Below are 10,813 nucleotides of genomic sequence, written 5' to 3' on the forward strand. Positions count from 1 at the left end.
CCGGACGACCCCTCCTCCAGCCCGCGTCCTCCGCACTCACCCGACCGGCGGCCGCTGCTCCGGGGCCCGTCGGGGCGCCTGCGCGCTCTGTGCGGGGAGACGGGCGCGATCAGGGCCTGGGGTCCCGGGGCCCAGGCAGCCGAGGCCGCCGCCTCCGGAAAAGTTCGTGGCTCGGGAGGGAAGGAGGGCGGGGAGGGGCGGCGGGACGCGGGGTCCTAGAGTCGGCCGCGCGCGGGAGCCGAGGAGCAGGAGGCGGCGAGCGGCGGAAGAGGGAGGCCGGGCCGGGAAACTAGGGCCGGTACGGGTCGGGGTCCCTGGGGCTGCGCTAGGACGGGGCGGAGTGGGGCGGGGACCCGGGTCCCAGACGACGGGCTGACGTGGAGTGGGCCTGGAAGGGTTCCTAGGGGTCACTTGGAAAGTCAACGCCCTGAATAAGCAACAAGCTGAAGTTGCCCAAGGTGGCCGCAGCCAGAGTGCCTGCCCGTCCTCCACCCAGTCCCCGCCCCAGTGGCCAATGGCTTCCCCCAGGAGGACCCCAGGAGGCCAGTACCTGGGGGGACGCAGGCAGCCGGGTCTCAATCGCCCGCAGGTCCTTGTCCAGCTCAGCGCTCAGCTTGGCTAGCTCTCTCTCCAGCAGGACCTGGGGGTGGGGAAGGCTTAGGCAGTGGGGGGAGGGGTGGGAGGAGGGCAGCACAGTGTGCGTGAATGTGTGTAGTGGGGCTGCTCAGAGGTCAGATGGGAGCAGCAGGCCAGGTCACACCGTGCTTGGGTCAAGGGCATGCCTCAGAGCCAGTGTCTGCTGTGGCTTGGGAGGGGTGTGGCTCCGGGTATATGGGAGGGCATTCCTGCCCCCTCTGCGCCTGCACTCCAGGGTGCTAAGATGGTAGTACTTCCTGATGGTACCTCCCTACCTTATTTATTTATTTATTATTTTTTTTGCCATGTCAAGTCTCTGGTCAAGAGCCTGTGAGGTCCATGCCATCGTTTTCTATGGCTTTCCATGGCCTGGCTTCACTGTACCGATCCAGCCTCCCCGCTCAGTGCCCACTCTAGTAGACCAATTACACATGCACTCACACACATATGCATATTCCCCTCCTCCATACTTTCCACGTCAAGTCTCTGCTTACATGCATATATGTCTCCCCTAAGCAGCTCTCTTTCTCGGCCTGGCCAAGCTCTCTGATCTCCCTTTGCCCCTACTGAGGACCTAACCCAGCTAGATAAGTACTTTATCACTGAGCCCCATCCCCGGACCACCCTTTGATCTTTTTAGAGCTGAGTTTTAGTGCTTGGCATGGTGTAATCCCAGTGTCTTGGGAGGCTGAGGCAGGAGGATCACAAGTTTGAGGACAGCCTCTGCAATTTAGGCCCTAAACAACTTAATGAGAAGCTGTCTCAAAAAATTAAAAGGGCTGGAGATGTAGCTCAGTGATAAAACACTGTTTCAATCCCCAGACAAAAAATAAAACAAAACAAACAACAACAACAACAACAACAAACCCTCAGTTCTGTGTCCAAGAATACTTCCTGGTAACTCCAGTCCATACTGGACACTCCCTCCTCTGCTCTTGCTTTGGTCAACACATGTTTATTGAGTATCTACTACACCAGGCACTGTCCTGGGTGCTGTATGAGAGCAGAGAGTGTCTGGGCCTTTGGTCCACGACTTTTGCCCATGGTCATTGGGGCCCATATGACCCAGAATCTCTCTCCAGCCCCGATGCAACACTTACCTCGATGCGCTGGGAGGGTTTGTCAACAGGGTCATCCACCAGCGGTTTCTTGGGCTGAAGGGTGGGAAGGGGAGTCAGGGGGTGAATGCACTTTCCGAATGCTCAAGCCGGGTGGTGCATCCACACCCAGAGGACCTGGTCCATACTCACCTTCTGCCCAGTCTCTAGTTCCTGCAGAAACTGGTTCCAAGAATCTTCTGTCCAGACATTTTCTGCTTTCTTTCGGCGTCTTTCTCTCGGCACCTGCACAGATGTGGGTAGCCATTACCTTGAGTAGAGGGGCACTGGGGCTCTACCCAGGCTCAAAAGCAGGCTCTCAGGCCCTGCCCTATCCTGTACCTATCCGCCCTCCTAAAGATTCAAGCTGTGAATTTCAGCAGAGAGGCCTAGCCAGATCATGCCGCTGGGGTGGAAGGGGAGCATACTGGATGAGCTACCTGATTTGGGGGCTGGAGCTCTGAGGGCAGTTCTCCAGGATTATAGGTGAAGGTGCTTCTGGGTAACTCTTCAGAGTGGTCCCAGCTTCTCCTGAAGAAAGGGAAGAACATCAGTCTCCTTTTAAGGAAACTGAGGCACAAGTGAGATCACAGCCCTGAGAGAAGGTATAGCATCACTTCTTTCTATTCTGGCCCCATCCCGCCAAGGGGCCTATGCTGTCTCTGCCTGCCCCTCTTCCTTACTGCAGAAGCAGTGTTAAATAGTGCCAAGTGCGCAAGCTCCAAGTGCAAATCCCAGCTCCATCACCTTTTGGTAAGTTGTATGGAGCCTCAGGTGCAGCACCTGTGAAGTGGGAGTGATTGGGTAAGGGAATTCATACCAGGTGCTCAGGAGAAGGCCAGACATAAACCTCTGCTGCAGGGCAGCTGGGGCTTTCCCGTGGGCCTTAGGTATCCTGCATTTGCCCTGGTATATGTCTATTTGCCCTGGTATATGCAGTTTCCAGTTTCCCTGGTCTTTCCTGCTGCCACAGCTGAGTGGACTTACACACAAACCCAAGAGAACAGTCTGCATCCTATTCCAGGAAAAACCTCCAGGAGGTCTGGGCGAGTTATTTCTGTTCCATGGAGGTACTGGTTAGATTCAGTGACCTCCTTTGTCTGACCACCCCAGCTACTGAGGCACCCTGCTGTCTTCCCTCCAAGGGTCCTTTCCTGGCTAGCTTTAATGTCCCAGCCTCTGTTTTTAGTTTGAAAGTTTGTACCAAGGAAAACCACTGTATCAAGCTTATCAAATGATGGAATGTCTGCCCGGAGGGTCAGGATTTGTTGGCTATAATTATGATTCTATTCTGATTTTAGGAATAACAAAAATGATCATGAGAATGGAATGTGTCGTGGCTAATCAAAGGAAACTCTAGTCATAATTGAGCTTGTATATTACTAATGTTTGTGTAGACATGCTGTGTGCCAGTCGTGATGAGGATGCCAATGTGATCTCATTCCGTCCTCACTGAATGGTCCCCGCTTACAAGACAGGGACACCCAGGCTCAGAGTGGGTAAGTGGCCAAGGTCATATGGCTAGTAGCAGAGCACTGGCTTCAACCCCAACTCTGGGTCCAATCTGGAGCTCTTCAGTCTCTATTGATGGTGCCCAAGAGCCACAGGCTGGTCATGGCCATGCTAGTGAGCAGGATCCCTCCATGTAAAGGCACAAGAAGCTCTTGGATTTAACTCTGAGAGCAAAGCTCCAGGTTCCCATGGGCCTGAGCAGTCTGCATAGAGGAAGGCATTTCCTCCCTCCGCTGTCTGCAGTGTGTCTCACAGCTGCATGTGGATGGGAACCTGGGTTCATCCACAATGATTGCTTTTTCTCAGGCTTCAAAGTGGAAGGCCCCAGGACCAAGCTGCCCTCAACAGCTCTATCTGTGGGTGCCTGGGAAACCCCACCAGGCACACATGACCCATGGATTTTTGCAGGGGATGAGTCCTCCTGGCCACCGTGAACACAGGGCAGGTGTTCCTGACCAGAAATGGATGCCGGGCCCATTCCTGGCCACCTTTCCCCTTTTATCTTGGATGGATGGAAAAATGTGACAGGATGGCGACAGGACAGAGCCCAGCTGAGGAGCTGACCCCATCCTGCGTGCTCTGAGGCTGTGCTGGACGCGGCCACGAGGGGGCACTGGTCCCCACAGGGAAGCTAAGGCCCACACAACCTCTGCCCCCAGCTCACCCGACAGAAGCTGCTGCAGGGCCTCCTGGCCTGGAGGATGTTCTTTGCGGTGGCCCTGGCTGCTTGGGGTTTGCAGAGGAGTTCCACGAGGAGATCACTGAAGGTGGAAGAAGAAAGGCAGGGGCTGGGGTTGGGTGACCCTGTGAAGCTCCAGCATCCACTTCCTCCCTAGCTTCTGGGTGGCTGGCTCACAGCGGGCAGAGATGGTTCTTGAAGCCACTTAATGTGGACTTTTCCCCAAGAGTTTTACAGCTCCAGGGTAGGTGGTATCCCCATTGTACAGATGAGGAAAGGGAGGCGGCCCACTCAGCCAGGGTGTCGCAGAGTGAGGATTCCCAGGATGAGGAAGGAAGCTAAGACTCCCAATTACCACTGCACCTCCCAGGGGCTTTGGAGTTTCCCAGAATGAAGTACAAAAACCTCTCAGGTTGAACGAAGCCACCTGGGGAGCCCTGGAGTCAAGCTTGGGGCTGCTTTCCCAGCCTCAGGCGGCCGGCCAGGGTGGATGAGCGAGCCCTCACTCCCTCACCTTTGGGTGGGTCCTGGAAGGTCCAGTCAGGCTGCAGGTCTGGGGAGCAAAAAGGACCAGGTCACAGATAGGGCAGAAAGTGGGGATGGGACGCCCTGGCCACTCCCAGCCTCCCTCCAGCCTAGGGCTGAGCGCTGAGTCAGGGCCTGTGGAATGTCCCAGGGAGGGGAGGAATTAGGAGAGCAGCTCTTGGGAGGGCTTGAAATGCCTCTGGCAGGCTTATGGCCTGGGCGAGCTGAGCAGGCAGCGCCTGGCCCAAACAGTCCTGTCCAGCTTCTCCCTCCGGGTTCCCCACACACGCCCTCTCCTGACCTCTGCAGACCTACCCTGGCCATGTCAGGTTGGAGTTCCCCTTCGCTTTCTGCGCTCTCTTCTAAATGCTTTGCTTTCCCCTTGCCCAGACTCACTCTTCTGGGGCGGGGAAGGCCCTGGAAGAGCTACTGACCAGCCTGCCCGCCTCTCCCTCAGCAAACCAAAGTTCCCCTCTCAGGAGCCCACCTTCTGCTGGCTGCTGACTGTTCTGCTTCTCTTCACAGCAAACCTTAACTAGCCTAGGATCATGACCTCCCCGGCTGCCCCCTCTCTAAATAGGCCTTCAGCCCACCACTCCTGCCCCCACCACTCCTGTCCAGGACCCCACCGATGGGGCTGAGGCTGGGGCTCAATGGTGAAGTGTCCCTGGGTGGTTCAATCCCTGGTACCAAAGAAGAAAGAGTATATGGGAGGAAGGGTAAGTCATAGGCAAACACTATGTCATTTTAGCAGTGATTCAAATCACACCTAAGTAGTGGGTTCAGGCTGGTACTATGCCACTTCATTCAAGGGACTTGAGCATGAGGGGATTTTAGTATCTTCAGGGGGTCCTGGAACCGATCCTTATGGGATACTGAGGGATAATCATTTTTTTTTAATTTTTATTTTTTAGTTGTAGATGGACACAATACCTTTATTTTATTTATTTAGATGTGGTGCTGAGGATCGAACCCAGTGTCTCATGCATGCAAGGCAGGTGCTCTACCACTGAGCTACACCCCCATCCCCTGAGGAATAACCATTTACCCTCTATTCTGGGACTCAGAACCTTGGCTGCACATTAGAATTACCTGGGGAACTTGAAATCAAAATCTCATTTTTCAGTGAGTCCCAGATATTTCTACCTGCATTTTACCTTTCCCCTAAACTACAGTCTTTACTCAACTGCCTATTCGACATCACTCAGATGTGACATATACCAATTCTGAATACTGCCAGGCACAGTGGCGCACGCCTGTAATCCCAGCTACTTGGGAGGCTGAGGCAGGAAGATCACAAGTTTAAGACCAGCCTGGGCAACTTATCAAGACCTTGTCTCAAAAAAAAAAAAAAAAAAAAAGGCCCTGCTCAGTAAAGGGCCTGGGAATGCAGCTCAGAGTAGAGTATCTCTGGGTTCATTCCCTAGTATGGTAAAATTGAATGCCTCTTAAACCTGCTCCTCCTCAAGTCCTCTCTGTTCCTATAAACGGCATCTCTATCTTTCAGCCTGCCCAGTTTTAAATCATTCTCATGCCTCTCTTTCAGGCTGTGTTCAATCCACCAACAAATTCCAATGACTGATTGGGCCGGTGGCACAGGCCTGTAATCCCAGTGGCTCAAGAGGCTGAGGCAGGAGGATTGTGAGTTCAAAGTCAGCCTCAGGAACTTAGTGGGGGGGATGTTGTTCTGTGATTAAGTGCCCCTGGGTTCAATCCCTGGTATAAAAAAAAAAATAGTCCAATAACTGTCCCTGGGTGTATTCAGAATCCCCAAAGGATTCTAGCAGGTTCACTGCTCCTGCCCTGGTCTAGGTCTCGTTAAAGCAGGGCTTTCATGGCAGCCATTTCCTTCCCAGCCTTACCAACCAGGGAACTGATCCCCTGCTCCCAGCAACTCTTCTGCACCCAGCAGCCTCAGAGAGCCTCTTCAGCCATCACAGTCAGAACATATCACTCTTCTGCTCAGAACCTCTCTCCGGCTCCTGATCTCTTGCACAGTAAAAGCCAAAGTTCTCATAACAAGCCCAAAGTACCTATGACTTCTTGGCTCCATCTCCCACCAAAGGCCCCCCACTATGGTCCAAGAGCTCCTTGCTGGTCCCCAACATGCCACGCATGCTTTTCCTTCCAGGTCTTTGGAGTTCCCTCTGCTGGGTGACCTCCTTTATTCCCAGGGCTCTTTGCACCAGGGTCAATTCACAGGGGCCTTCCCTGACCATCCTGGGTGAAGTCACAGCCTTTTTGTACCGGTCACTTCCCTGGCCTTTATTTTTCTCCCTAGCCAGTTCTGCCATATGCCATCTAGAAGGTTCCTGTTTATTGTGTGTCTCCCTTTTAACTTCAGTACCTAGATTAGTGCTCAACACAGTTAAGTGCTCCACAGTCAGGGACTGATTGGATGAGTTGGCCTCATGGCCACTAATGTTGGAATGTCAGCCCTACAGAAAAGTCAAAAGAAGGATTTCAGGGAAGGACTGCCTTCATGTACCCTCAGAGGACACTGAGGACAGCAGCAGATCACTGGCTGCTGGAGGGTTCTCTGGAGGCCACTGCTATCCCCCAGTCCAGGGAGGGGACATGGAGATTCACTTCTTTGGTCTGTCTTAAGGACCACTGACTTTAAAGCCTTGGGGTTAGATAGGTGGAGTAAATCCCCTGAGGAGGAAAGTCTCTTTTTCTCTCCCTCCCTCCCCAGGCTTTGGATACCAAAATATACTCTGGCAGGAGAGGGTGTCTAACCTGGTATTTTCCGGTGAATCTGCTGGAACATTTTCCGATACCAGTCTCTGGGGCTGTCAACGCTCTGGGATCAGAAGATGTAAAGTCAGGCCTCTGAGCTCAGCCACCCCCCCTATAGCAAGTCACAAAAGGTTTTCCTTGGTGAGCCCTTTCTCTGGCCCCTGGTGACGGCCCTGTGGGTGGACTAGGGAATCTTCTGTGGTGTCTTTCCAGAGCAATAACTTCAGTAGCATGTCACATATGCAGGCCTCCATCAGTATATACAACCATGATCCCTACACTGTGGATTTGGGGTGATTTACACGTTACCTCTTTGCTTTTCTACATTTCTAATGCTTCTAGAAAAAACATGTGTTTCTATGTAATGAAAAATAAAATTGATAATGGAGAGGGGGGGAGATGATATTTCCCAAACAGCCCTGGGAGGCAGGAAGGGTATGTTAACACCAGCTTCCTGGTGAGGAAGCATGTTGCCTCAAGATACGGAGGCAGATGGAAGAGGGAGACTGTGGCAGTGCTGAAGGGGTCCTCAGGTCCTTCAATGCTTGCTGTGCTATGAGGCCTTCCCACTTGTACAACTCAGACTCACAAGGGTGCCCGTAACTTTATGGGGTTCATGATCCCCTGAAACTCATCATGGTTAGATTCCAGCTTAGTCTGGAATGGTCTGGGTACAGCCTTTATTGCCCATCTCTGATTTATCCAAACAATAGAGCTCTTTGTAGGTCCCATCTGTTTGTGACCCCCAGCCCTGACTCACAGATCGGGGGGCAATGGGCATGCCGCTCTCATCCACAGGCCCGATTCCCTCGTACTTGACCCAGCGCTTGTCCCGCCGCTGGTTGTCCTTGGTCCATGTGGCTGACCAGTTCTGGGCATCCTGTGGTGGAGAGGCCTTCGAGTTCTCAGAGGACCAGGGGCCAGGGCCTGGCCAGGTCTGATACCATGCAGGGTCTGTGGGGTATGTGCAGGAGAGCATTAGCTAAAGGCTGGGGCCTCTACCTGACCTTGTTTGTCGCTTAGATCCCCACAACATTGATCCCTATGGGTTCAAAGTTTCAACAGCTCCTTGTTTGTTTGAATGGATGACGCAGGCTCTTGATCCCTGGCAGCACCACAGGCTTCTGTTTGTTTACTTCTTAAAGTGAATTAAAATGGATTTTGTTTTGAGAAATATGTGTCCGCACTCAACCCCTCCTGCTTTCCTGGGGCTGTCTTAAGAGTCTACAGAATGGGAATCATTACTCAAGAGAATGCTGGGGATGGCTTAGCGGGGGTGTGGCAGAAAAGAGGCTGGGCTTGGAGGGAACAGACCTGAATTCAGACCCCAGCTCTGCCACCTACTGGCTGTGTGAATTCAGGCACATCAATCAGGCCCTTAGCACCTCAGTTTCCACTCCCGTAAAAGGAGGGTACCGGTGGGAAGGATTCAGTGACATCTACTTTGTGAGGCTGTGCACACACAGCCAAGGACAGCGAAGACAGAAACTTGTTTCCTAGTCATGGTACTGTGTTAATTTCCCTAGAATTTTTAGCCCCTAAGTAGGCAGTGTAGCAGCTAAGGGCTTCAGGGCCAGACAGGCAGCTCTGACAGCTCTGCCTTGGTTCCTGAACCTAGCTTTGCCAGAATATGGAGGGATTAAATAAGATGAGGCTTATAAAATGTGTTTGCCTGGCTATGTGCTACTGTAAGTGTTCAGTGATTACTTGTTGAACGATGGAAGTGCTTTACAATGTCTCCCTCAAGAGAGTGCTCAACAAAGATGCCACCTCCCTCAGGGCAGGCCTACATCCAGAGGTTCCCAGGATCTTGGGGACCCTGGGACCTAGGTGACAGGCTCTCAAACAGCCTCTCCAACCTCCTGCTGGGCTCTGTGAGTAGAGACCTGAACAGCCCAGTCTAGCCATTCCCTGGCCTGCTGACTGTACCCTTGAACCTGGGGCTGTGGATCCTGCACATTCCCTTCCCCAGGCACGAGGCAGGAGTGGGAGGGAAGGGGTACCTCAGCCTGCTCCCCCACCACAGCAGAGGGAGGGCCCTGATCTGAGCCTGCAGGCCCCTGGGTACCTCATGATCTTGAGACATCCATCCTCCTCTGCTGCCCCTGTCTCTTGACACAGTGGTGCCAAATGCCAGGGTCCAGGGGCTCAGACCCCCCACCTCCCACACAGGGTTCCTGGAGCAGCTTTTTCTGAGCAGACCCACCTGAGAGCTCGGAAGCTTCTCTCCTCTGTGGGATGTAGCCATTGCACACAGTCCTGGGCGCAGGGTCATGGAACTGGAAATTAAGGGTGTTGGAGCCACCATTCCGGATCACAGGCACCTGTAGGAGGGGCCAGGAGCTGCAGCTCAGGGCCCAGAAGGTTCCACAGGAGAAAGGGCGGGATGGCTACTTGGGCACAGCCTGCACCCCACAAAGAGGGTCCAAGGACCAGTCTCGCCTTTCTGTGGGCAGCTATGCAGCCTCCCTAGAGCTCTCTTCAGACCCTCCCCCTCCCCCGCCCCCTTCAATTCTCTGCTCCCCTGCCTGACCTGCAGTCCCTAATAACTGGACCCACAATGCACCTGCTTCCTTGCCGTCCCACTCACCCGTGTTCCCCAGGAGGATGACCCTACATGGGCCTGGAGGTGGCCAGGGATGAAGTCATCTAGGCTGAGCTCAGCAGGGAGGTTGCAGGGTGGGCCTTGCATGCTCAGGTCAAGGCTGGATGTTTCCGACTGCTCCTCTGCAAGTCCTCTGCAGAGAAGGGAGAAGGAGGGGAAAGGGACTGTCTATAGGCCCCTGGCCGGACCCTGGTGTGGGGGAGGAGGGCCAGGCTATGGGAGGAGGTTGGGGCCAGCTGGGTGGGAGCTCAAGGACCCAGGAAACAGGCCACTCCAGGCACCCGCCTGCAGGCTGCCCGTGCCGGCTGCCAGAAGCACAATGGGCCCTTGTTAACTCTGGGCAGGAGCTCCGGGTGGGAGTGGGGGAGGGGGAGGCCCAGGCAAGGAGGGAGGGAGGGAAGGCTGGCCAGGAGTGGGGCTGTGGGCCTGCTGGCTAGGCCCTCCGGAGCTCTCCTTGCCAGCCCAGTCTGCTCCCCAGAAGGAAGGCACAGGGGATCTGGGGCAGCTGGTGGAGAGGGAGGCACACATGACTTTGTTTCAGTTCCTCTCCTCCTCCAGGCTCTGTGCAGCATCTGCTTGCCCACAAGCACAAGGAGTCACTTGGGCCTAGGCCAGGGGAGAGGCCCTGACCAACAGCAAGGCCAGCCGCCCACTGCCCACTGGGAAGTAGCCAGCAATGCCCTGATCCCTACCAGGGCCCAGGGGAGCATTTCCAGGAAGCGGAACCACTCCTGAGCTCAGGAGAATGGCTCCCTCCGGCCTCCTTCACAGGAGCCCTGGAGACCAGGGCTCAGGTACCAGTGCTGGTGGGGTGGAGAGGGAAGCAGCGGGTGAGGGCAAAGGTGTGCATGGCCCTGAGTGCTCCTCTGTGCACACACATGCTCCCCTTTCTCCTGCACCTCCAGGCTGTGTTTTGCATGGAGGGTCCTCCCTGAAAGAACTGTGCCCAACTAGCCATGAAAAGCTGAGGTCAGGGGACGGGGGGGGGGGGGTAGGGTGGGGGGTGCTGGGCAGCACCAG

The 10,813-nt window shown here is 54.6% G+C and overlaps 1 protein-coding gene across 7 annotated transcripts in view; it reads right to left on the reverse strand.

Moving 5' to 3' along the window:
* Sorbs3 (sorbin and SH3 domain containing 3) overlaps positions 1 to 10,813 on the reverse strand; it is a 24,013-nt gene that overhangs the window by 9,505 nt on the left and 3,695 nt on the right. For 4 of the 7 annotated variants that reach the window (XM_048801602.1, XM_048801601.1, XM_015499504.2 and 1 more), the window contains exons 2-12: positions 9,779 to 9,926; positions 9,395 to 9,512; positions 7,949 to 8,142; positions 7,189 to 7,252; positions 4,439 to 4,477; positions 3,910 to 4,006; positions 2,174 to 2,264; positions 1,887 to 1,979; positions 1,737 to 1,790; positions 551 to 640; positions 41 to 87 (exon numbers count right to left, since the gene is read on the reverse strand). In XM_048801602.1, coding sequence (XP_048657559.1) covers positions 41 to 87; positions 551 to 640; positions 1,737 to 1,790; positions 1,887 to 1,979; positions 2,174 to 2,264; positions 3,910 to 4,006; positions 4,439 to 4,477; positions 7,189 to 7,252; positions 7,949 to 8,142; positions 9,395 to 9,512; positions 9,779 to 9,926 — 1,035 coding nt within the window. Of the gene's footprint in view, positions 1 to 40; positions 88 to 550; positions 641 to 1,736; positions 1,791 to 1,886; positions 1,980 to 2,173; positions 2,265 to 3,909; positions 4,007 to 4,438; positions 4,478 to 7,188; positions 7,253 to 7,948; positions 8,143 to 9,394; positions 9,513 to 9,778; positions 9,927 to 10,813 lie in introns of those variants that run through there. The other 3 variants (XM_015499500.2, XM_048801603.1, XM_015499502.2) reach the window with 3 other exon arrangements.

This window comes from Marmota marmota, unplaced genomic scaffold, assembly GCF_001458135.2.
Source record: "Marmota marmota marmota unplaced genomic scaffold, marMar, whole genome shotgun sequence".
NCBI lineage: Eukaryota > Metazoa > Chordata > Mammalia > Rodentia > Sciuridae > Marmota > Marmota marmota.